This window comes from Artibeus jamaicensis, unplaced genomic scaffold (assembly GCF_021234435.1).
Source record: "Artibeus jamaicensis isolate MK-2021 breed Jamaican fruit bat unplaced genomic scaffold, CSHL_Jam_final contig_3175, whole genome shotgun sequence".
NCBI lineage: Eukaryota > Metazoa > Chordata > Mammalia > Chiroptera > Phyllostomidae > Artibeus > Artibeus jamaicensis.
Genome location: NW_026521739.1, coordinates 1,074,450 through 1,101,227, shown reverse-complemented (window position 1 = coordinate 1,101,227; position 26,778 = coordinate 1,074,450). Strand labels below are relative to the sequence as shown.

Sequence of the window (26,778 nt, the reverse complement as noted above, 5' to 3'; positions counted from 1 at the left end):
GATCAGACTAACGCATGTGCTAATATTTCTTCATGCTTTGAGTCAGATGTTGACTATTTTATCCTCCACAATTGTATAACTTAGGCTGGAGGAGAATTAAAGCATTAAAATTGAAAGCAGGAAAAATTTACTGTTCGATTACCCTAATTTTAGAAATTACATCCCTATAAATTAATCGAAAACACAAATGCTGGATGGAAATAATAAATGAGAAAAATGTATTTATTTCCGTGGAATTTTGCACATATGAAAATTTTGTTAAATAGGACCTTAAAGATTCTAGAGTTTGTTTTTATTGTGTGGAAACAAGTGTTTTGCTAACACTGGCATTTTAAGGTGATGGAAATCAAAAACTGTTTCCTTGTGGTTGCAGCAGCCGCCAAAATACTTACTTAGGGGCTTGGGATGTGGTTGTTGGCAACATATTTTATGGTGGGGTCTTGAAATTCAATGATAAAATTTAAATTAAAAACAAGCCAAAAATTTAAAGGTTTTTTTAATTTTCACTAAACAGGCAATTGAAAATACATGGTACAAAAATAAGTGATAAGATTATTGTAAAATGAAATTGACAGAATAAATATTCAATTTAATTTTCCATCTATGAGAATTTCACAATAAAAATCATAGTTTACTTTGTATTATAGCTGTGCTTGTTGGATCTATTCATCCTCAAATAAGGCAACTGAACTCAAGTTACCAAATAGTAATTATCTGTGTGAAGATTTTTTTAAATGCTTCAAAAAAAAAAAAAAGGGTTTTTTTGCTTTACAATACAATATAAATGGGGAAAGAATACAGAAACTATATTCTAAAGTAGAGAAATGATACAAATGTTAATGTGATGGCACGCACTTCAAACAGCAAGTTGTTCAAACCGTCAGCTTTCTTTTCCTGGTGAGTTAGCAAGAAAACATTACATGGCTTTATTGAAAGATGTAAGCGTATTTACATACTTAGTTTTGAAAATTCTAGCATCTTTCCCCCATGACAGTCAAGACTGGGACTCGCTGCATTGCCTCGCTTTTATGAATATGCCATAAATGCAGTCTTGAAAAATATATATTCCTATCCCCATTTCAAGCTACTATGGGCTTTAACAGTTTAACAATATGTTCACTTAATAAAGGGGAACCTATCACTTGTCATATTGTAAATGTAAGTGCCATAAATTAGCTCACGTAACAATAAGTTAAGCCTAAGCAGTTTAGTCTCTGGGAAATCCTTACAGAATGATGGCCATTCTGGTCTGAGCAGTGACTTTCTATTCTTTGACCTTTGACTGAATTTTCCTTCAGCATACATACATGTTGCCACTGCAGAACATTTCATATGAACCCTTCTCAGCCTCAAAAACATCCATGTTGACAATGTCTCCAATTTGTACTTTAGCCATGAAGCTGCAACAAGAACCCAGATCTTGAAACTGCCGTTTCGGCTCTTAGTGCTGCAACTTCCCCGTGGACAATTTTAAAATTCTCCTTCTTTAAAGGGACTACTAGGAAATTTTACTGCAGGTAAAGTTGGAATTTCATTACCACACTTATGTCACTGTAGACCACTAGTGTCCAAGACTAGTGTGTACCACTGTTACTGGCCAGCCGAACTATTTGAATCCGTGTGGCCATGTTTGCTCGTAGAAATGCTGCTGGCATCTTACTAGGCTGAAACGGTTTCAGCTTCAGTTTTAAGGGAGGTCTTCGACTTTTTATATGTAGCACTGCTGAAGAGGAAATTATCATCAGCTGTGTTGATACTTTTTTGTGGCATTCACAGCTAAGTCCAGAATAAGCACCCTTCAGTCACACCTTATTTCAGAGGAGATGAACAAAAACCTTGAGTTCATCTCTTTGTGAAAGTAGTACTTCCTTGGGAAATGGGGTACTTTGAAATAAAACACTCTGAAAATTCCCATCATTACAGTTACTAGGTTGAATGAGAATACAACGGCATATGTAGCATTCAATTACTATATCATTGGCCAGTTTGTTTACATAGAGTTGTCATCTTCAGTTTTTCTTTGCTAATGGATAGACACTTATTTTCATGCCTACATTTACTTATTTTCATGCTTATCAGATACTAGTAAATAACTGAGTTTAACTCCTAACTGCTATCCTGTAACATACTCAGTGGAAAGGCATGTGCCACTTTATAGCCACAAAGAGAAAGTGAAAGGCAGTTAGATATAACTGCCTTTTTAACCAATTCTAGGCTGTCAAGAGTATTTTACATTTGTAACCATTTGTCAAGGAGGTGTTTTGTCTATTAAAGTTCATGTATGGAACCAAGTTTTAAGATGGAGAATCATAATATGGGCAAAATCTGAATATACAGTTTAACTCTGATTATACCCTTAAGCATTATGGTAAATGATACCATAGCAGCAGCAAGCACTTGAAATACTGAATTTTATTTATATAATTCTCCATTGACTATGAAGTCTAAGGAATTCTGAAGCAGAAACATTTAATAGGACTTCAGTTCACATGGAAGTGAACGAGATGGTAAGATTATGTGGCTCAGCCCTGGCCCATGTGGCTTGGTTGGAGCTGTTTCCGAGACTGAACAGTGGTTGGGGCAGGTACCAAAAAGCAACCAAATGATGTTTCTCTTTCACATTAATGGTATTTCCCCCCTCTCTCAAAGCAGTGGGGGGAAAAAATAGCCCGGTGAGGATTAAAAACAAAATAGTTGTGGCTCAGCCTGGAAAACTAAAGTCTTAAGAATTATTTTAAAGGAAGTAATTTTAGGGAAATTAGAAGTCTGAAGCAGACTTTTTCAACATCACCTTCTTTTGGTTCAAGATGACGTGCTCATCTGGAGTTTGAAAAAAGGCCTTTAAATATATATTTAAGTATGAAGAACCTGTAAGTCTTATTAACTTACTATCATTCTAAAAGTGTATAGGGTGAAATACACTTTCCTCCTTCCATTTTCATTCATGGCTCAATACTACTAAGTGATTTTTGTTTTTGCAGAGTCTGGTTACACCAGCAATAGGTGATCATTTTGCTTTAAAAAGCCATAGAATTGATGCTTTCAATGGCTGATCTGTAGATTTATTTCCATCAACTCCCAAGCAACAAAAAATTTCCTTGTTTTCTTTCATTACTGACAGCCTTGGAGAGTCCATGCCCTTCCCTTCCCTGACCTTGGACTTACTCTTCCACACCAGAGTAGGAATGAAGGGGTGCATCCTCCTAAAGGTACCCCTTACAGTGGGTCATTAGTCCACAGCCTAGCTGAAGCTCAACAGCAGCTCCCAAAGTCCCTGCTCATTTTCCTTTAAGACAGTCAGGGTGGGGGATGAACCCCCTGAGCCCTGAATATGACAGAAGATACTGACAGCCCAGACTGATTTATAGAAGAATGAGCCTGTTTTTTTTCTAAGAATTTGGTGAGTTAGTAGTATCTTCTAAAAAGCGTCAAAGAGAGATTTATAAACGGTAAGCTTCAGTTTTACTGAAGGAACCAAGTTCCTGGCCAACCACTCACTTTTTTTCAGTCTCTTGGATCCTCTTGTATACCTGAGAGTACTGAGCATTTGGTACCCTTAAATGCTCTCAGCACATGGACTAGTTTAAGAGCTCTGTCTGCTCTTTTTAACTGGATAGAGAAGGGAGGAAAGCTGAATAAGCCTATGAGCATTATTTTATCCAAACTGGCAAAGCCACATGCTCTTTGTAGAGAAGCAGCACCAAAGGAATACCTTAGTTTGGAAGGATTCATTTTAAATAAAAACGGTAACTTGGTAGCCCCTTACTTCAGGGAAGAGAAAGGCATTTTATATAAGCTAGTACATTAGAGTTAAGTTTCCTCCTTAATATCAACGTTAAATGCTCTTACTAGAACTTCCTGAAAGTTTCCGACCAGCCAGGTTTTGGGAGGCAGATTACATCTCTGCCTGAGAAGATGCCTGAAAGAAAAGAGAAGCATTTGTTACAGGCAGAATGCTGCAGAGGAAGACATGACAACAAACATCAACCTGCATTCACTTCAGAATTAAAATGACGCGCTCAAATTTTTTTTAATAAGAAATACATGGACTCCCTGCTCTTGACATACCTGAGGTTTTAGCCTCTTCCTGTTGTCTATAGTGAATTCTAACCTGGAAGATCTGGGTTATACATTTTGGTTGGAGAGGCAATTTCAGAAATAGCGTGGTCCAGTTATCCCTTAAAGTGGGTACCAATCCCCTATGCTCTCCCCTATATTTCTTCTTTCCTCTCGTGTCCTATACAACTTTTCCACAGATCAGAAGAAAGCTGTACTCTTAGGTCTCCAGGTGTGTCACCCCCAGCAGTGGGAATTATCAGTAATTCTGTCTCTAAGCACTGGGTGCTATTAATAGTTGCTTGGAGATGGAGTACCAAATGAGCTGGGTTGACAGATGTGCACACACAAAAAAGGAGGTTTAGGTTAAGTTTTACTGGGGACATGGGGCATCCTGGTCCTCAGCAGGCAAAACAGAACACACCACAGTGAGCCCTGATCACCACAGGAAGACCCCCAAGCTTCTGCCTGGCAATGGCAGCATCTCCCTTGTTCAGTATCGGTTTTCTCCTAGCATGTTATTTAGTAGCTCTTGGCTCCAGCCTCTAAGAAACAGCCAAATGTTAGAGCAAGAGCTCTGACCTCTAATCCAGCACTGGGGTCTGAGGGCAGATGTTCTCTTGGGTTATTCTACTTACCAGGCTAATCCCAGTCACATCAGCACTCCTGTGTGCCATCGGTGTGTTGTCCGAGATGAGGGCACAGCCAGCCAGCATGTCCACAGAGGCCAATATAGTGTCATACAAGTGATCTGCGTGGCTCTCCAGCTGGCTGGGCTGCTTTGCAATCCTCCCGAGAACATCCTGTAACACTAACAAACAAGGTTTAAAGCAATTAGGCAAAAAAAAAAAAAAAAAATCATGCAAGTTATTTTCAAAAGAAAATACAAGGGTGTAGCATTTCACACAAAATAGGGAGGGAACACAGCAACAGCTTCATAATGTCTACTCTTAACAGTGACTCCCCAGGAAATGCTATTGCACTGGTAGATACATGATAACCTCTGATTGAAGCTGAGAGAATTTCACTGGCTCCACTTTGGAAGTACGTAATTCACAGAAAGGCAGACTGGTCTGACTTTTAGAGAGAAGATTCAGGACACACCCAGATCTTGTGGGGCAGAAGGCTCAAAGGAAGTAACACACCCAGACCAGGGTCCTGCTACCAGGTCCTATCAGCTGGGGGCTGTCGTTCAGCATGTGTACAGGTAGTTGGGTACCATGCTTGTGAACCCTTTTTTAGGTGTCCTAAATGAACAGACTTCAAAAGAAAATTACCTAAAAGCTGGCAAACACAAGGTGGTTAGTAAAGCCAAGATTCCCTCCTACAGGACAGGCTAGGTTCACAGTGCATCCCACACAGCAGGCCTGTTTTTTTTTCTCTCAAAAACTATGTCCTTTGTTAAACACAAAGACTGCTTTGGCTTCCTGTGCCTTTATCAGCTGTGTTAACACTCTCCCTAGTTTCCTGCCACAGTAGCAACATCTGCCAGCAGCGGAGGGAAAGCGGAAGCTATTTATCTGCAGAGGATGCTGAGGGGTGGGTGGGTGGTCGAAGCACCCACTGGCTGGCTGTACTGAGATCAGCCCTGAGAGCTGCATCAGTCACAGGGGCAAAGTGCTGTCCTGACAACTCACCAGAGTTGTAAGGGCAAGGCCGAGGTGCACTGTCTAGAGAGCCTGTAAGGGCACCTGGGATGGGCTCTCCTTCGTGTTCACCTGACCTTCATCCGTCCTGTCTGCTGTCAGTGGAATTCAGGGGATCTTTATTTTTGAACTTTTATTTTAGAGTGTTAGATGTTTGGTTGAAAGTAAGTAAAAGGAAAGCTGGGAGTGCAAATGAAATAATTTTTCCCTGTGATATTTTTGTTTTAATTTTACAGGGGCCTTGTTCAGCTGGATGCACAAAGATGCCAGCCATTTGATAAATGAGTTTGGGCCTGAGACAGGGTTGTCAACTCACACACTAAAATGCAGTGAAAACCTGCCAGATTTCCATAAGGAGGCCTTTGGCAGCAGTCTGAGATCGGCGTGTTTTGAGGGGGAATTAATTTAGCTTCCGGCCCTGAGGTTATACTGTGGCAGAGGAAGGAAGCAGGCTCAGGGAGAAGCGTCTATGCTAGGGCTCTAGACTATGATGGCGTGCCCTGGGGAGAAGAGGCACGCACACCCAGTCACAAAGACCCGAAGAGTATCAAGGGGATCTTGTGGTTTTCACCAAACAGTAGAGTTCCTGATTATGCCAAACTGAGGGTGTGGAGTGGCAGTGTGTCAACTTGAAAGAGCCTGGATACATGTCTGAAAACCACAGAAACCCCAAAAGCCTCTTATTTTGTCAGTAAAATACCTCTTGACTCCTTTGAGAGAGAAAGGCAAAGTGAGATGCCTTTATTATGAATTAAGTGCTGCCCTGACTGGTGTGGCTCACTTGGTTGGGTGTCGCCCAGCAAAGTGAAAGGTCGCCAGTTCAATTCCTGATCAGGGCACACACCTGGGTTGAGGGTTTGGACCCCAGTTGGGGTGTGTGCGAGAGACAACTGATCAGTATTTCTCTCCCAAGTTGAAGTTTCCTTCCCTTCCCCTCTCATTCATAAACATATACATACATATTAAGCATTGAAGTTCACGGAACTGATTTTTAAATGCAGGTCAAAGAACCCATAGCTTTTAAGAGGCTCATTGTTACTTGGGGCCTCTGGGAAGCGTTTCCTGGTATTGAGCTCCTTTCCTTCCTGCCCAGGCCCCTGCACCTCCAAACACTGACAACAGCAGGGGAGCCAGCATATGGGGCCGGAGCCAGGCTGCCCCACCTTATGTGACCCAAGGCAAACTCACCACTCTGCTGAGGTGAGAGTAACAATAGTATCTCTCTCACAGGGCTGTGATGAAATGAAAGTCTGATGTCAACTGCTTCGGCAGTGTCTGGCACACAGTGTTCAGTAAAATACTGGTGTAATTACAGGCAGCAAGGAGCTTGGCATACTGAATTTCTGCCCTAATCAAAACCAAAAACACTAGTGCAAGAGAACAGGAGACGAGTCCAATCAAAGGCCTCCCAAGGGCAGAGGTTGCGTAAGACTCATGAGCCCTGGGTAAGTGCTGCCCCTTGGAAATCCCTGCGGTGGCTCCATGGCTCATTCAGGCCCCAACCCAGATTTTTCTTCCCAGGGGACATTTGGCAATGTGGGGGGTATTTTAGGTTGTCATCACTGGGTAGGGGGTGCTACTGGCATCTAATGGGTGGAGGCCAGGGATGCTATTTAAACATCCTACCATGCACAAGACAACTGCCCTCGCAGCAAAAACTGTGTGGTCCACGATGTCACAGTGCTGAGGTTGGGACTGTTCCACACACCTCCCTAGTGTGCACCTGTCCACTACTTCTGGTCGGGAAAGTGCAGCCTCACTGCCCCTTAAGCTTGCAGGTCCCACCCAGTTTTGCTTATGCTATTTGTTTCTAGCATAAACCCCATCTCACTCCAAATTTGAGGCACAATATAGATAGGCTTTTTGAGCACTCTTATATTCAACCTTGGAGGAAATGGGGCTGCTTTCAGGGGTCCATTACTTTAACCTGGCACTCTCACAGCTGCTCATCCGTATCCTGTCCCCCCCCAGCAAGGGCAGCATGGCCATAAACCCTCACACCTTTCATGCTTTAATGGATTCTTAAAGGCTTGTGGTTTCCCTTTTCCTACAGTGGAAACCCACCTTACAAAACAGGCTTGAACTCTGTGCACCACTGACCGTCCCGTCCCCTCCTGTCAGTTCACTTCTTCCTTCAGTCTATTCCCTCAGCACAGACTGACCACTCTTAAACTGTGACACTTCTTCCCCAGAGCAGATGACCAGAGGGGCTCCGCCTGTGCTAGGAGAGGGGAGGCCCTGAGGGCTCCCCACCGTGAACCCCTAGCTGAAAACCAAGCAGAGCTGGATTAAAACCAGCATTCCCACCTAGCACGCCCCCAAGAAAAGACGAGAACAGAAGAGTGTCGTTCTTACAAGCTTGACACCTAACTTCTTCACGGTTCACCTTTATGAATGTAACCGCCTCATGGTGTGGTCTGGGGGCAGTGATGGTGGGAGGGGCTCTGGCACTAACGGCTCCTTACCAGTGTGTGTGGGTCCCTGGGCCTGCTGCAGACAGGCTGGCTGCATTCAAAGCCTCACACATCTTACCTGGGGTGTTATCCAACAGGCACTTTAGAAGAATCTCCCCTTTCTTTAAGACATTCTCCGTCAGGGACTGGTGTTCATCTATATCTCTCTTAAATTGCTTAAAGCATATCAGAAAAAGAAAAAAGCTTTGTTATTGTTTTATAAATTATTCAAAATGATACCTTGCTTGATTCCCCCCCTAACCTGGAAGGTGAACCCACAGGTTTTCAGGCTTCTCCAAGTAAACAGTGTAAAAGTTTAAGTTCATCTCTTCTGAGCCCAAGGTAAATAGGATGGATCCTTTTTTTTTTTCCCCCTTCCTGTTTACAGTTTGATCAAAAAAAGAGTATTCTTTGTCTTGGTGGATCCTGCCCTAGCAACAGCTGGATCCAGGGCTTCCTTCCTGTCTCACACCTCACAGGGTGGGTTCTCTTTAAAGTTACAGGGCAATGGGATTCTTAAAACAGTTTCCTGTTGTAGTGGAACTAGCAAGAAAAAGCCACAAGACATGCTGTTAACTTGACCACAAGGACTGCTGCCTCCTGATCAGGGAAGCTGCCCTCCTCCTAAGCAGCCCATCTCTTCTTCTCTCACAGGTTCCAAGCCTTGTGGCTGACTATCTTTGATGTCCCTTTAGTTAAGAAGTATAAAGTCAAATTCATGATTGCTTTTAGTACAGGGTACAGAACTTAGTTCACATTCTGAGGTTATAATTTTACTCTTGGGTTTATATTCCTGTGTTCAGCCTTAATACCTGTGTTTATATGCTGCCACAAATGGACTGTGATAACACAAAACACATGAGGCAGAGTCACAGTTGAAATATATGGGTACATACCCACACTCGGGCTTATATTAAGTATCTCAGCATGGGTCAAGGTAGCTCATACATATGCATGAGCCATGTACCATTCTGTGTGAGTAAGGGGCTCACAGTGTGGTTCCATCATTTTATGGGTAACACGAGAGGGTTAGGCTTCACTGACCTGCAGGAGTAACCAACCATAGCTCAGATCTCAGCTCTTCACACAAAGCAAGAGAGTTGCTTGTGGTTAGTCTGAAAGTTGAGGCACTGGATGGAATGCGGTACACAGCGGAGGAAATAGAGTTGTTTTACTCGGCCTGCTGATGGGGGCAGGGCTGAGGCACTCAGGAAGGGCCACCCAGGTAAATCTTACAAGGGCAATTTCCTCTCAATAATGGTGCTGCCCCTGGGCCTCCTGGGGGTGGACCCTGCACACAGAGGACCCTCATAGTAGTCAGCCTTTCTCAGTGTAATCTGGGCAAGGAACTCTCCACACAGGAGGAAACAGCAATCTCACTGATGTAGGGCAGCTGGCCCACCCAGGCGAGCCTGGTCCTTTCAATTTTACTTGGCTTACAGCTGGAAAACAAAAGTCCTCCATCCTGCCTGGGTGTGGTGGGAGCTCCAGGCTCAGCCCATCCTAGTGTGGCCCCTGGCTCAGTCACTTGTAAATCACACCCTCTTCTGTTAAAGGTGAGGGTTAGGTTGTAATGTGGGGGCAATTCACGGAACTGTCCCAGAGAACCCTTTCTAGACTAGCAATATCAGGCTCAGACCACAAATACCCCAGCTCCTTCATCAGAGATTATAAAGGTTTGGCCAACCAGACATGCTAGAAGCCATGGGTAGTTCAGTCAAGGTTAATGTTATGTTTTAGGGTAACTGAATAATTTATCATCCAATTCAGAACACTCTTGGAAATGAAGGGGGACCTACTGATAATTATGCCAGAACAGCAGGCACAAACTGTCACCCTAAATATACTTGATCTAAAGTTGTAGTCACCACAATTTAAGAGATTTTAGAGAAAACCCTCATTTCTTAAAAAAAGCATGCCCCTCCAAAACCAAACACATGAGAAGCAAATTGATTCATACTTTGTTTAAATACCATCAAAACACCCTGTGTGTATTCTGGAATCAGTACAGTTTCAGTCCAGACACTTAAATACCAGTCAGTGCTGTCGAACAGAACTTGGCGATGATGGAAATGTTCTTCCTATCTGCACTGTTCAACGTGGCAGCCACTAGAAGAATGTGATGACCGAGCACTTGGAACGTGACTTGTGCAACTGTGAAATCCGAATCTTCAATTGTACTGAAATAGCCACATGTGCCTAGCTACCCCATATTAGTGCAGATCTAAGTTTAGTCAATCCCTAAGACACGGAAAATTACACTGGAAATCACCCGTATTTTTGATTCAGGATAAACATAATCAATGTGTTTTCTCCAAACTCTATTTGGCTTGTGAAATAACTGATACATTTATGTTTTTCAGCATTAAGAATGTGAAAAGAACCTATGACTAGATTTTAGGTAACATAGTCAACTGAGCCACAATGTGTTGAGCACCAGTTATTTGAGCTAAATTACTTGATTACCTTGTAATCTAGTAATGTAGCCATTCATTCCTCTTGTGAGTGAACAGCTAAAAGAAAGGACCACACATTACCCGGTAAAGCTGCAGAGATGACTTGAGACCTGTAAGACTGGACTTGGGTGGAGTCAAGTGGTCAGTAACATCTGCGACATTATACAGCCAGTGGATCAGCTCTTCTAGCTGACAGCAAAAGGTCTGTGTGGACAAGTAAAAGACACATGCTGTTTACATTTTCAAAAGACTAAAAATATCCAGGGGATTCCGAGATAGATTGTGCACTTAAGCAGGGCATTCCTTCACTTGAGGCTTTAGTCTCCTTTCTCCTCCCCTGCCTGTCCCCACCCTGTGATTCCAGACCTCTGCCAGGGCAATAGCAACAGCCCCACTGTGGTTCTGTCTCCCTTCAGCTAAATGACACCAAAAATGACAGTGTGAGAAAGGCCGGCTCTGCATGGGGAACAGCTCAGCCCCAGGGAACAGTTCTTGGGTCAGCACCACTGCTTACTATCAGACTGGGGGAAAAACATGGACATAAAATAAATGACTGGTCAAGACTAACTAGAATGTACAACCAGCTGACAACTGACTCAAAGCTGTGCGTCCACCTTCTGCTTCCCCACTGCTCAGGGAGCAGGGCCCCTAGACTCCCGGAGGGGAGCTGCGAGCCAAACACTTTCCTTCACCGTCTCTCAATCTTTTATCACAAAGGAGAGTACATGCTAACATGTGTCCTACTAGCTTCACAGTACAAATAAAACCATCCCCGGGACACCGGCAGGTTAAAGCCCTCCTGGAGTGCTAGGAACTGCCTGTGGCATCAGCTCATGGGCCCATACAAGGCCACGTGGCTGGCTGCCCTGCAGTGGTGAGATGCCGTATTCCCATGCTCACCTTGGGGACTCTCCGTGTGCGTGATGAGCCACATTTCTGAATGTACGTGCCTGTGTCAGGGACTGTGTGAAGCCCTCAACGTGAATTATGTCATTTAATCCACACAACAGCCTGAAGTGGCACATCTCCGTATTTTAGCAAAGCAGCAAATCTGAGACTGAGCTGAATTCCAGAGAGCAGTGCCCTGATTCAAATTCACATCTGCCTGATGCTGACAAGCCTGTTCCCTGTAGTATTATTATTGTATCTCCAGATATTCTTGGGTGGTCCATAAACCTCTACCGCTACACCACTTCACTAAAATTGAAGCTCTGAGAAGCCATGCAGTCAAAAAAGCACTTGTTTAGCTCAGTGTTTCCTAAAGGCATCTGAACACAAACCTTTCTTCTGTAGAGTTCCTCTTAATCTTCAAGGTCAAGAGCCTTGGGAAGCTGCCCAGGGTAGTCGTTAAGAGCTCAGGTTCCAGCCCTTGCTAATTTTAAGTGGGCAGGTTGCCTAACCTCTTGTCTGCCATTTTCTCTGTTAAATGAGAACAGTCCTCATCCAGTAGAGTTGAGAAGCTTAAATAGGATAAGGTACAGTAGTCCAGTGCCTGACATACAAATGAGCTCCAAGTTGCTAAATTTTGTTATACTAGTGGACTGGGGGAAGAAATGAGACCCCTCTCTGCAAAACCTCTTAAATGTTGAGTTTACCTTCACACACTGCATGAGTGAGTCTTTTCCTGCCTCTCTTCCTCTCCTGGGAGGCTGCCCTTTAGAATCTGGGTCCAAAACAACTGGCAAGGAGGAGTGTGTTCTCAGAGGTCCAGAGACCTCCAGCGCCTGGCTGCTCACCAGACTGCCGTCCCCTGCAGAGTCCCTTGCATGGATGAAGGAGCGCAGCAAACAGCAGTTCTGCCCCTCAAGCTCCCCAGACCCTCTGAGGGTAGTCCCAGAGGGAAGGTGGCTTTGGCTGGAGTCCGATGGGAAGGAAGTAGGTCCATCACTGTCTGTCACATCCAGGGAGCTCTGCCCTTCAGCAGCCCCAGCTGGCAGGGTCTCCAAAGTGGGAATAGAACCTAGATATGAAACCAAGCTAGAAACCTGTGTCAGCCGAGTGGGCAGGGCAAGATACTCGTCATCACTTTCCAGGTCCTCTTCTGGCTTCCATCCCAACTCCACACAGGCAGGGTGCTGGATACCCCGGCTGGCTCCTTTCTCTCTTTCTGGCCTGGATGAGGGCCACCCTCTGTCCCATGTCCTCAGCTGGGGAGGGCTCACCTTGAAGGACTTGCCCATAGGCCGCCAGTTCTTCATACCCCTCAGGGCTGGCTCTCTACTCTTCCAAGGACTGCCCCTACTGCCTGTGGCCCTGGGTGTAGACGCAAGCTGGCCACAAGATGCCAGCCTGATGCTGCCCTGCTCCTGGGGTCCTCCAGAGTGCCACCGTTTGAGGCTTGGCTCTCGGGACCCTGAGAACGGCAGGGCAGTGGCCTCCGCTGGTGGGCAACTGTGGGAGACATCAGTGGGTGACTTCAGAGTGCTTGCAGGGGAGACAGAAAAGCTATCAAGGTCTACGCCTGAGTCTTGCAGGACAGGATCAACCAGCACATGGCTGTCAACATGCTTTGAGAGCCAAGGCCTGGGCCTAAGTGGGTAAGTATAGTCCAGTAGGTCTTCGTACTCTTTATTTGGGTTCCAGTGTGGGGAGTGGCGATCAGGGGAAGGGGGCAGGGAATCTGGCAGCACACAGGCCCAGTACTCGGCTTGGAAGGACAAGTGCCTCCCACTCAGCCCAGAAGCATCGTCTCCAGAGGACACAGGCTGTGGAGACCACTGGAGCTGAGGTCCTGGCCCCACCACAGAGGGGACTGCCTGGGGGCCGACCAGCTCTAGGGAAGAGGAGACCTTGGCAAGGGAGCCACTCTGAGGCTCTGCCTTCTCTTGGCGACCCTGGAAACTGCCACCAGGGGATGAGGCAGAGACACTGCAGCTGGAAAACTGAGGAGCAGCGGCACCTGGGCTCACCATGGACCTCCACTTTGAGGAGAAAGGGAAACCTGAGATGGGAGTCTGTTGGCTGAGGTCCAGCACCGGAGGTGCCTCAGCTGGGGACAGATCGTCTTCGGTATCTGCATCATGTCCTGAGCAAAGACCCGTGGCTTTGGGAATGGTTACAATCTGAGGAAGCTCCCCTGAGGCAGAAAGACTGGCATCCTCCATCTGCAATAAGAGGGAAGAAAAAGCACTCAAGTATAAACAAGTGAACTAAGTTTCTTTCTTAAATGACAATCCGAGTATTCTTTGGAGCCCAGATGATGTTCAGGAGGGGTCCTGACACGGAGAGCCTGCTCTGGAAGCAACCTGTCTTCCCCAGACTGATGCCACCTCAGTCCTTTCAAAAGGCCCTTGTCCACAGATACCCTGCCTGTGAGCAGAATTCCGAGCTCTCAGACTGAACACACTGCCTAACCTTTTGGAAGCATGTCCTGTGCAGACAAAACCTTAACCATCCTGTCATGACGGGAGACACACCCATACCCATTTGCTCAGCTCACATGCCAGTGGTAACTAAACACTGGTAAAATGAGTCATTCACCTCAGCCTCTTCACTTTGAACTTTCAATCTGCTTGAGGGAGGCCAGCGGCACAGTGGTTTAAGGCCATGAGCTTTGGCACCAGAGACGTGGTGCCAACCCCTAACTGCCACCTTCCAGTGAAAGCGGTGCTATTACTACCCCATTTCACTCCCCGCACCTGTAAAATGGGGCCAGTAACAGCACTGCTCCCTCAGGCGATGAGGAGTAAATGAGCTCATGTGTGAAGGGCACAGGGGGAGAGCTCGACACAAAAGGAGTTACAGTAAGCACTGGGCTCACACCATGAAAAAAGCCAGTAGGCTTATTTGCTTCTCGCCTCTCTGAAGCTCTGACTCACAGGTTCCCTGAGCCCCCACTGCCCTGGCTCCCAGGCAGGTGGGCCCAGCTTCTGTTTTCCCTCACAGTCAGAGGCTCCCGAAAGGAGGGGGATCCATAGGCGCAGCCAAGGCCACAATGACCCTGAAGAGATCAAAGCCATTCCCATGAAAGATCTGGGCAAGCAGAACAGAAACAGGATGTCAGAGCCGGGAGGGGCCGGTCATGCAAGTCACCTTCCCAATTACACTGAGGGCCTAAGAAGATTCAGTGAGTTGCCTGAAGTCAGAGCCAGGCAGGAAGCCCACACCTGACTCCCACTAGGGGATGCTGCACTGTAGTCAGGGCTGCCCAAGAAATTCTTCTTGCCCAGCAAAGGTGCTGCCCCCTGCAGGGGCTCCAGGCTTCGCCAGGCTTCCTGGGTTTCCAGAGGATACAGTTTCAAAGCCCTCAGGAGACCACAGCCCTGGGCCCTCCTTCCCCAAGTCTCCTCTCAGGACCCCCCCCCCCCAGGCCTTCAGATCACCAAGTCAGAAACAGAAAGGGCTCCCCCTTTCAGAACTCTCCTGGCCTAGCCCTCTGGACAGCATGTCTTGGACACAGCATCCCTGGTTCTCAGAAGATCATTAGTCTCTTAAGGAAAAGGAGATGCTATGGACAAAGCCCCCCGCTGGCCCCAAGGCCCAATTCTCCAGGTAAGCCTGTAAAACAGAAATCACCACACCAGGCTCTCCCAATGCCCCACCTTGAACAGGGACTGGGAAAGCATTTAAGACAGCCACAAAATGCAGGAATGCACTCCCAAAAGATAGCATTAGGTAAACCTGCAGTGCCATTTACCTTAGCAGCTACCTGACCTCCCAGAGAATGCAGATCTCCAGTGCCCACACGGGCAGAAGGATGCAGGCAACTGAGAGCACGCTGAGATGCACTAGCCACTTGCTCCTTGCTGGTACTGGTGGCCTGTGACTGGCAGGCTCCAGAGGGGCAACAGGTGGGGGCAGATAGGCCCTCTGCCCCCCACACAGGGGAGGCAGGCTCTCCCTCAGCTTCTAGGCGTGGCAGCTGCTCCCCATTCACAGGCACAGGGATGTCCACCTCCTGTTCCCTGCAGCTCCACCTCCCACAAGCCGGGACCTTGGTGTCCGTGGATGCCTCCACCTCTGCCCTTTCTTCTCCAAGTGCCATTGACACGTCCCTAGGTCAGGGTTCCCTGAAGTCCTCAGCTGCCTACAAAGTGGGAAAGGGAGACAAAAACATAAAATGTCTAGGCAAATGTCTGTGTCCAGGCAACCTTGCTCTTTAAAGATTAAGAAAAACATCTGGGGGAGGGGCAGAGAGAAACAACCAAATGATGGCTACTTCCTCAGGAAGAACACAGGTCCAGGTCCAGCTTCTCCTCAGCACCAAGCCCTTCTGAAAGGGAGGTGGGAGCACAGTGTTTTGTCCTCTGCTTTTATGTGGCCTGTATCAGCCCTAGCAGCAGTGCCCAGGAGGGTCGGTGCAGATCCAAATCAAGGTGCAGGTCTTTAGCGAGGCCTGGTCCTCACTAAAGTCACCTTTGCGTCCCTGTCCCTTCAGCCCAGCCCCACTGGGTAAGAGGCCTGGCCTGTGCCAGCCCAGCTGTGGCTCTGTTGTCAAAACGCCCCTGTCAGCAGGCGGCTCTGGCCTGGCTCTGACCACTCTGCTCTGAAGAGCAAGTCAGGGCATGCCCAGGGCTCGCCTGAACCTGGGGTGCTCCCCACACCTTCTCCTGCGGAGAAGGCCCTCTCAGAGCACAGGAGCCATGCTCCAGGTTGTGGAGCAGGTTGGGGGGGAGCGGGTGGAGACAAACACACAGATAGACAGATAGATAGATACTGGGCAGTCGGTGGGCAGGGAAGAAAGAAGGAACAGGGGACTTCCGCCAAGATGGAGGCGTAGGTGGAAACATTTTGCCTTCTCGCACAACCAACTTTAAAAACAACAAAGTTTTAGCAACAAAAACAGACAAACCACAGAAAATCGAACTATATGGAAGTCTGACAACAACGAAACCTTCAGCCAAACCGGTAAGAGGGGCAGAGGCAATAGCAGAGCGGGGTCAGGCAGGAAAGACCCACCGGACCGACCCAGGTGCACGACCCAGGCTCGAAGGCAGCTGTGGGTGGATCCCAGGTGTGGAGTAGCGGGTGGACCCACTGAGGGCTGACCGCAGTCACACATTCGCAAGCAGATAAACTGTAAACTGGTAAAGGAAAGAGCAGTGAGACGGACTGCGCAGGCCCCAGCAGCAGGAAGCAGCAGAGGGGACCGCCATTGTCCCTCTCTGACCCTGCCCCCACATATGGTGCCATAAACCAGCAACCTGGGTGGCCCTGCCCTGGTGAACACCTAAGGCTCCACTCCTCCTACATAAGAAACACGAACAGATCAAAACATGGCTCAAGAACAACTTAGAGCCCCAGAGCCGATAAATCTAAGTGATGAAGAAATAGCCAAACTTTCAGATGCACGGCTCAAAACACTGGTGATCAGGATGCTCACAGAACTGGTTGATTTTAGTCACAAATTAGAGGAACACATGAAGGCTAAACTAATGGAAATGAATGGAAATGCACAGGAAACCAATAGTGATGAAAAGGAAACTGGGACTCAAATCAATGGAATAGACCAGAAGAAAGCAAATAATGGCCAAACAGAAAAGAGTCAAGAAGCAAGAATTCAAAAAAACGAGGAGAGACTTAGGAACCTCCAGGACATCTTTAAATGCTCCAACATCTGAATTATAGGGGTACCAGAAGGGGAAGAGGAACAGCCACCAGTGGAAAACTTATTTGAACAAATAATAAAGGAGAACTTCCCCAATCTGGCAAAGGCAATAGACTTCCAGGAAATCCAGGAAGCTCAGAGGGTCCCAAAGAAGTTGGACCCAAGGAGGAACACACCAAGGCACATCATCATTACATTAGCCAAAATTAAAATGAAGGAGAGAATCCTAGAAGCAGCAAGAGATAAGGGGACAGTCACCTACAAAGGAGTTCCCATCAGACTGTCAGCTGATTTCTCAAAAGACATCTTACAGGCAAGAAGGGGCTGGAAAGAAGTATTCCAAGTCATGAAATCCAAAGACCTACATCCAAGATTGATCTATCCAGCAAAGCTTTCATTTAGAATGGAAGGACAGATAAAGTGCTTCTCAGGTAAGATCAAATTCAAGGAGATCATTATCACCAAGCCCTTATTATATGAAATGTTAAAGGGACTTATCTAAGAAAAAGAAGATAAAAAAGATGAACAGTGAAAGGACAGCAAACTCACAGTTATTAAGAACCACACCTAAAACAAAAGCAAACTAAGAGGACAGCTAGATCAGGAGGAGAACCACAGAAATGGAGATCACATGGAGGGTTAGCAACAGGGGAGTGGGAGGAGGAGAAGGGGGGAGAAGTACAGAAAATAAGTAGCATGGATGGTAGGTAGAAAATAGGGGGGAGGACAAGAATAGTCGGGGAAATATAGAATCTTAAGAACTTGAGACACGTGGTCATAAACTAAAGGGAGGGAATGGTGGAGAGGGGTATACAGGGTGGAGGGGAATGAAGGGGAGAAATAGAACTACTGTAATGGCATAATCAATAAAATATATTAAAAAAAAAAGAAAGGAGGAACAATTCAGGAGAGAGATCTGAAAACTGGGCCATCACGTGAAGAGCTTCAAGAACAGAAGGAGACCTCCTTGGCCTAAGTGTGCAGGTGAGGGCCGCTCCTGGGAGCACAAGTCCAGGAGGATTTGGGAGGCAAGAGACCCTCAAGCACCCAGGATTTCACTGGCTGCCTGAAGTACACTTGGCCAACTTCAAGGCTAAAGCCTGGACACAAGTAGCCTTGTTTCCTCAGAGACCAGTACGTGAAGCCACGGCAAGCAGGAAAGTGAGAAGTGAGAAAGTGGAGGAGGCTGTGGATGTGGGCTCACCCCGCTCAGCTTGCACATGAGGAAACACAACTGGGTGAGGACAGCCATCCCAAGACCGCCCATACAGGAGGAACCTTCCCTGCCTGGCTGGCTCCAGACCAATTCAGAGGCCACCCTGGAGAAGAGCACACACTTTACATGTACTCTTACTTCTCACAACCACCTTATGTGGCGGAAACTAATTGGAAAAACACACTTTTTAGGACAATTCAATTTAGGACTCAAATATAAAACGTACTACAGATCAAATATACCCCTGCCCTTGTACCTGTTGCTCCCTAAAATGAACTGGTGCGTGTGAGGCATCATGACAGTGCCCGGCACAGTGTCAGCTAATGCCACCGCTACCACAGGGGCTGTGCGTGTGTCAGAATCAGTGTAACAAGTTCCCAGGAACAAAGTCTAATAGAGGGAGGAAAAGTAGCCTATTTTTTTTACATAAACTAAGCAAAATATTTACTACTAGATACTCCCACAAAAACAAGTAAACAGCCTCATTAATTCTGTGTCACTCATCTCCTGGTACATATGCAGACAAACGCAAAAATCTATTTCATCTTTCTGCCTTGTAAAATAAAAATAGCAAACTATCCTGGCCAGTGTGGCCTAGTTGGTTGGATTGGTTGGAGTATTGTCCCACAAACTGGAAGGTCGCAGGTTTGACTCCCGATCAGGTCACGTGCCTAGGTTGCAGGTTCGGTCCCCGGTTAGGGCATGTACAAGAGGCAAATGATGAATGTTTCTCCCCTTCCTTCTCTACCCCTCTCTCTAAAATCAGTAAGTGTGTCCTCAGGTAAGGATTTTTTTTAAAAAAGCAAACTTTATAGAACATGCTGTTCAGAACGTTGCTTCTTTTTCTTTTTAAGCAAAATACCTGATTGTTCCTTACCAATACACAGAGAGCTTCCTCTTTCTCTGTATCACGGCCCAGTACTGCCCTCCACTGTAATACTGCGCTTATTTATTTTACCAGTCCCTTACCAGGAGATATTTGGGTTCTTTCCAATATTTTGCTACTACACACAACACTGTGATGAATCACCACACACACACAGAGCGCAAACGGCCAGGAAGGGTACCTGCACTCATACTTCTGGTGTACGCTGCTGGTTTCCCATGGGGAACAGACCTTATCCTCATTTCACAGAGGGAGAAACCAAGGCTCAGAGAGATTCCAATCTAGAACTGTGTGACTCCAGAATCTAAGCTCTTTATGGACCAATTAGGGAACAAGTTACAAAACAGAGGTACACAAAGTAGAAGAGGGAAGCGACTAGTAGAGGGATAGAGATGAGAGACCAAGTCCTGCAGAAAGACTTTCACGGAGCTACATCCTCACCTTGTGGCTATTTAAGAAACTGCACATGAAAACACAGGCAGATTGTTTTCATGACTATGGGGATAAGCTGAGCCCATGAACTGGAAAAATCAGGGTGACGGCTGAACTCAGTCTGTAGCCCCTAGTTTCTGCTCCTCACTCTGTTCCTAAACTTGTTCACTGACTGGCGCTGGGCCCTGAGGGTGGCAGCTAGTCCCCCGTTCATCCCCCTGCTCCTCTTTCCACTGGAGGCTGAGGTCCTGAGATGGGGCTGGACGAAGACAAAGCTGGGCTTGTTGGAGCAAGAGATAGGTGCAACAAATTATCTTTGTTTTAATAAGGTATTTTTAATGTCTTTTTTAGATTTCATTATTCAAAATAGACGGTATCCATTTATCCCTGGAGGAGTGGTGAGCTAGAATTATAAGCTATTTAGGAGACACCTCTGGGTAACTTTCAAGTATACATACAAACCTGAACTAGGTTAACAGTTTTGCCAAAGGCCCTTCAGCAACAAGGTAAGAAAGTATGAAATTCAATGACTTTGATGAAAATAGTACTTCTGAAAAGACAGACTTGTAGGTGGTTATTTTCTGTCTGGATAAGCAGTCCCTTCATAATCTCATTTATCTGCCTAACAAATTCTACTTTTTAGCCTGCGCTAATCAAGGTTTTTTTTTTTAAAAAGACTTTATTTATTTATTTTTAGGGGGAGGGGGAGAGGGAGAGAAACATCGATTGGTTGCCTCTCACAAGTCCCCAACCAGGAACCTGGCCTGTAACCCAGGCATGTACCCTGACTGGTAACCAAACCTTGGGTTCACAGGCTGGTACTCAATCCACTAAGCCACACCAGGCAAGGCAAAAATCAATAAACATGTTTAAAATTTTTTTTAAAAAACCATCATGTTCATGCTTGAAGAAAACTGTAGCATAGAAAATGTGCAGGTTTTGGATTTCCAGGGCTCAACCCTGACTTCACTTGCCAGGTAGACATCTTAATATAATATGAAAATCCAGCCCTCATCTCCGGATTCTAGATTTTACACATCATTCTTTCTGACTACCTGGGAATGACGGTAGAGGTATGGGATTCTGCCTGCACCCTTCCAATGAAAGACCGTTTACTCCTTTTCAAATCACCAAATGGTTCGCTCAGAATGATGAAAATGACTTGCTGGGCTGGACCAACACTGTCCCAGGTTAGTGGCTTTAAACAACCTACTACGCTGCATAGGTTCCCTGCTCTTAGATCACACATCTTATAGTGTTGCTGGGGGCTAGCAGCTCTGTGGTAGGCAGAGGCCTCAGCTGGCCTCCTACTGGGGAAGCACCAGTTAAGTCTGACTGAATGACTGGAGGCCTCACAGCACAGACAATGAACAATGAATTAACCCTCCCACCTGAGAAAGGTCTGCACACACCGGATCTGCCCTCTCCTTGGCCAAACAAAGAGACAAGCCACATAAGCTTCAGGATATTCTAGGGACCACTGCACTTAAAATTCTCCACTAGTTTCCAGGACTTACAGAAGCTGAATGACCTACCAGATATAATTAGGAGTGATGCAGACTTGCTTGGCTTACTCCTGCCCTACAGAAAAAATATGCTCACACATCATGTCACTGGTAACACTAACTCCGTAAGCCCGGACACCTGACCCTCCCTGGTATCTGCTGCACCACCCTCTTGCTGTCCTGTCACAGCTGCCAGGGCTTCCACCCACTTGCTCCTGTCCCAGATGAAGAGGAGGGCCGGGAATTGAGGGGGGAAGGGTGATGTTCCTCTCTTTACTAAACCATTCAAATACACAAATTATCAGCTAGAAAGCAATCCTCATATCACAATAGGACTTGCCCAGGATTCTTGAAACCATGGGCTCCCTCTGAAACAATCTGATTTATACCAACTTTGGCTGGGAAGGGCCTGTCTCTGTACCCACGCACAACAAAGCCGCCTGTACAGCCAGAGCGAGGTGTGCACAATGCAGCAAGCCCTACCAGTTCAGGGGCCAAAGCCCTGATACTCGTTTTTACAGAAGGTCACAGGTGTAAGTGGTAAATGTCATGCGCACACAGTGGCAGAATGTGACCAGACAACCAGAGAAAGAGGCTCTCAGTGCTGCTCCTTTTCTAAGAACATGAAACTGCTCACAAGGAAAGGGGGGAGGGAATGGGGTAGAACCCAGCACTATAGGTTGCTGGAAGGCTTCTGGGGGAACTAGACTGATGGGAGAAAGGAACTTAAAGGCGGAAAGCCATCTCTGTGTGGGAGGCAGCATGAAGGGGTAAAGACGTATGTGGGGAAGCCAAGAAAAGGGGCCGTCACAGGAGGCCCAGGCCCGCCTCAGAGGTGGGTGGATGTGGCTGGAGGTCTGCATCCTTCAGCACCACCATCCCTTTTGTTTTCCCTACCCCACTCCACTCCTAAGGAGTGCCTCCTCCCTGGGAGGAGCCACTGGGCCCCTCCAGATCGATGCAGTGGGAAGGCTGTTGCCAAGCTGCTCTTCCCTTCCTTCCCCCTCCTTCACCTTCTCACCAGGTGGCTGACTGACTGGGACCACCGGACAGCTTCACAACCTTCCAACTTGTCCTGAGTGGTCTTCGGTTAGCCTTTAAAGAAATGCAATGGCCACATCTACAAGAAATTTAGGACTGAGCTCTTAGCCACCTCTCCCTTCAACCCTAGGCTCTAGAGGCCTCCTCAGCAGTCAAAGAACAAGAATGGTGAGGAATGAACGTTAGTCAACTGTACCCTCTGTTCTCACCAAAAAGCACAGCAGAAAAACAGCTGCCCTGGAACAAAAATTGCTCCTGCTGTCCCTGGACCAGTTCCACAGGCTACTGCTTCACTGTACTGACAGTTCACTGTGAGTCCTTCAGACTATATATATGAAGAATAAGAAACTTACCGATTCTCTAAAGAGATGCCATGAAGAGTGTCATTCAAGTACCAAAACCTATTAGAGAACTCACAGGACAAGAATTCTCTAGTCTCAGTAAGAGAAAGAGCCATTTCACTGAGCAGCCAGTGGTTTTTACTTTATAGTTATTGGTAAAACTGATAAAAAATGTTTTTCCTCTTTGCTTTGGTGAAGCTCAGGGGCAGATATGCAGTACTACCCAAGCAAAATCTATAGGGCAAAAAGGCACTCATTTTTGTACTGCCCTCAGCCTGGACTTCTTTTCATTCACCCTATCTGCCTCAATTGCTTTTATTAAAAATCTTATTACATGGAAAGGATCTTGGGAAGATTCCTCAAATTATTTTTTGGAACAAAACAGAGGAAATGTTAAGAAACAGAATAATGGGGGGAAAAAGGGTACTATATCTAAGACTTTATCCCAATACTACAAGAAAACAAAACCTGTTTATTAGTACTTCTGAAAAGCTGGCCGCATACCTCAGTTGGTTAGAGCACTGGTTCTGATGCACCGAGGTTAAGGGTTCAGTCCCCTGTGAGGTCACATACAAAAATCAACCAATGAATGCACAAATGGGTAAAACAAGTCTATCTCTCAAATCAATAAAATAAAAAAAAAAACTTAAAAAAAAAAGCAAATGCAAATACTTATGTTAGTCTCTTTCTACCCAAAGTGTGGTCCATAGACCAGCAGCTTCTACATCACTGTAGGGCTTACTGCAAATGCAGATTCTCAGGCCCTACTCCATAGCCTTGTAATCAGAGCCTGCACTTTAGCAAGCTCTCCAGATGACCGGTAAGCACAATGTTTTAGAACCACCAGATTCATAAGCCTGTTTAGCACTGTGAAGCAGAACTAGAATGGCCTTACATGCTTTCACTGAGTGCCTATCTTACTTATGCCCACCACACAGAAGGAAATTTATCCTGTCCTTATCTTTCCAACAGGTCGCTAGAAAAAGCTCACATCTTGTGGCAGGTTTTTAATGGCTAATTACAGAATATCACGGCCGGATGAGAGTCCCCAGAAAGTACAGCATTCCCTAGAAAGAACTCAAGATTCTTTGTGGCTACAGTAAAAGCAGAATCACAGATCAGAATTCTTCTGTAATAGTTATAAGTGAGGAGGAGTTTTGTTTTGGGAACTCTGTATTTAAGAGGAACTGATGTGCAAAGGGGACCTACACCTGGAAGGAAATGTGTAACAGCCTGTTTCCTGCAACCAGATAGTGGTACAGGAAAACCTGGAAGTGAGGCGATATCCCCCAGGCCTAGGGAGTGTATCTGCCACCTCTAAGTCTGGCAAATAGGTCTAAAACCAACCGGAGACTTCTTCCACTTTTCAAAATGTTTATGAACAACTTAAAAGACAGGAACCATTTTTTTCAGGAGATCAGATTTGTTATAAGGAAAGAAGCCACTCCAGGCCCACCTCCTCAAGTTCTGCCTCTTTCTGGCTGAGCCAACCATCCTAAAATCTCTTTTTTGTCAGCCACACCAGGTCCCATTTGATTTACTCAGCTGCTCATTTTAAGAGACCACGTTTTGAGTATACCCAGTACTACTATAATATTCGGCAAATGTTATTTGGCACTTCATCAGTCTCTAGTGGGTAGTGAGACTAAAAGCGTGAAGAGCTTATTTTCTATGGAATACAGGCATACCTTGGAGACACTGCGGGTTCAGTTCCAGGTGATGGCAATAAAATGAGGATGGCAAGAAAGCGAGTTGTAATCTTTTTGCTTGAAGGGTCCTGCCTTCAATTTGTATAAAACACAACATCTGTAAAGCACAATAAAACGAGGTATGCCTGCATGCACTTTTACTGAGGGGGGATGGGTTGGGCTCTGAAAAGGTTAAAGCTGGGGGGTCCAACCTTTTGGTGTCTCTGACCCACAATGGAAGAATTGCCTTGGGCCACATATTAAGTACACAAATACTAATAAAAACTGATGAGCAAAAAAAAAGGTTTTAAGTAAATTTATGATTTTGTGTTGGGCCGTATTCTTAGCCATCCTGGGCCCGTGGGCCATAGGTTGGACGTTCCTGGTTAAGGGATTTAAAAAAATTTTTTAGATTTTATTTATTTATCTTTAGAGGGAAAGGGAGAGAAACATCAACGTATGGTTGCCTTTCGTGTGTCCCCTGCTGGGAATTGGCCTGCAACCCAGGAATGTGCCCTGACTGGGAATCGAACTGCGACTGTCTGGTTCGCAGGCCCGTGCTCAATCCACTGAGCTACACCAGCCTGGGCTAAGGGATTTTTTAAAAATCAAGAAAACACATAGAACCAAACGCAGACAGATCCTGAAGGGTCAGGTACTATGCAGATATTTAGTATTAGTGAATCTGTTCAAGAATCTGTTTATTTTTATCCTAACAACTGCTAACAGCTATGCTAAGCACTTTATGTCAATATTTTATTTAATCCTCAAAACCCATGGAGTAGTATGTACTATTATAACTCCTGTTTTACAGATGAGGAAACTGAGGCACAGGGAACTTTAATTACTTGTCTAGAGTTAGTAACATGGAAGAACTAAAGTATGATTTGACTTGAAACCAGAGCTTAACAGACTCCCTACCCTATAAGAATAATTGGTCCAACAAGTTAAAAGAATTAAGTTAGCTCTGGCTGGTGTGCCTCAGTGGATTGAGCGCCAGCCTGTGAACCAAAGGGTCAGTGGTTCAATTCCCAGTAGGGCACATGCCTGGGTTGCCAGCTGGGGGCCTGCTCCCACACATTGATGTATGTTTCTCTCTCTCTCTCTACCTCCCTTCTCTCTCTCTAAGAGTAAGTCTTTTAAAAACTAACGTTTTTGTTTTGTGAACATTTTGGCTATGCTGCTGTTTTGTTTTCTTTAGCCCTCCTTCAGTCACTGACTTCCCAGCATTGTGCTAGGGGCTGGGAAAACCACAATATATCAATAGAAGGTAGCCTAAAGAAAGAAGTGATTATTATTTGTGGGAAGGGGAAAGACCTTTAAAAAGCTTCTCCAAAGAGGTGAAACGGAGTTCTTTGCTCCTTTCTGCACTGAGTGGCCCAGGACTGGTTGATCCAACTGGTGACCTCTACTTCTTTTAACCAAGCCCTAGAACCTTCATTTCTCAACTGGACAGACACACTTTGTCATACATTTTAACAACATTCTTCAAACCCTAAATCTTGGAACTGTTAGGGTATTTATGAAAGCTATCTACCTTCTGGACGCCTCCCCCCATTCTCCAGTGAATTCCCTCTGAGGCCAACGTGCTCTGGCAGGATTCCGCTCCTTTTTATTACAAACAATACACCGAACTCAACCTAGTAATTATAAAGGGCCTGAAACAGGTTTTGGACACGTGCCCCTTGGGTTGCTTAGTGTTCGAGTGATGACAATTGGAAATGGTGACCCTTCTGGGCATGAGTAGGATATCTTGCGTTTTCCCCTTGGCAGCCCTGAACAGCTGCATTCAAGGCAAAAAGAAAGCATCATTCGGGTCCATCTTTCCAGTGGGAATGCCCCCGAGGTGGTGAGAGAGGATCTCTGCGTTGGCTTGGGTCGGACTCCCTTACTCCAGGGGTATGTGGGTCCCGGCGTAGGAGCAGGGTAAACAGGCAAGGGCCTAAAAGTGAGTTCCCCCGAGACAGAAGCCCACCAGAGGTGCGGCAGCGAGGATGCGTGGCCACACGCTCGCTCTCCACCACACCCCTCCGCAATCCCGGCCTCCCGCTTCCGCGTCCGAGTTCCTCACCCGCCGATCCATCTGCAAAATGGAGGCAAAGGCACGGGGCGCCCCCACCCTCAGGTAGCGGACGTAAAGCTCGGCGGCCCTTCCGCTCTGCCCGGCCTCACAGACCCAGACAGAATGCTGACCACAGGGGGCAGGGCTGCGCGGGCGGGGAATGACTGGGCCACCACCTCCAGAGCCGCGAAACTCCCGTCCCCACACGTCGGCCACCACCTACCGCGCCTCGAACGTTTCGGACGCCCAAACCGGGCCCGCGGCCCCAACAGCCGCAAACACCGGCCCCGAAGCGAGGGTCCAGGAGCAATCCGCAACGCTCCGGCCGGAGCCCAAAAGTCCGGGGCGAAACCCAGCGCCGGCCACGCCCTTCGTACCGGTCCCGCCTCCACGCGGATGGCGACTTTTTAGATGCGCTGCCAATCCCAGCCCTCAGTTTAGAGGATTGA

At 46.5% G+C, this 26,778-nt stretch overlaps 1 protein-coding gene across 11 annotated transcripts; it reads right to left on the bottom strand.

Annotated features, from left to right (window-relative positions):
- Positions 1-208: 208 nt before the first annotated feature.
- CEP68 (centrosomal protein 68) lies at positions 209-26,687 on the bottom strand. 11 transcript variants are annotated; one of them, XM_037126318.2, is made up of 9 exons: positions 26,553-26,687; positions 24,268-24,385; positions 15,248-15,637; positions 12,207-13,715; positions 10,693-10,815; positions 8,235-8,331; positions 4,695-4,867; positions 3,850-3,919; positions 209-894 (listed from the first exon to the last, which is right to left on the bottom strand). In XM_037126318.2, exons 3-8 carry the CDS (start codon positions 15,593-15,595, stop codon positions 3,896-3,898), a joined length of 2,274 nt encoding a protein of 757 aa, XP_036982213.2. In that variant the 5' UTR covers positions 15,596-15,637; positions 24,268-24,385; positions 26,553-26,687; the 3' UTR covers positions 209-894; positions 3,850-3,895. The 11 variants fall into 11 exon arrangements, with proteins under 11 accessions (XP_036982213.2, XP_036982211.2, XP_036982214.2 ...); XM_037126316.2 differs by having other exon boundaries at positions 209-3,919; XM_037126319.2 differs by having other exon boundaries at positions 209-3,919; positions 12,348-13,715.
- Between the last annotated feature and the right edge of the window lie 91 nt (positions 26,688-26,778).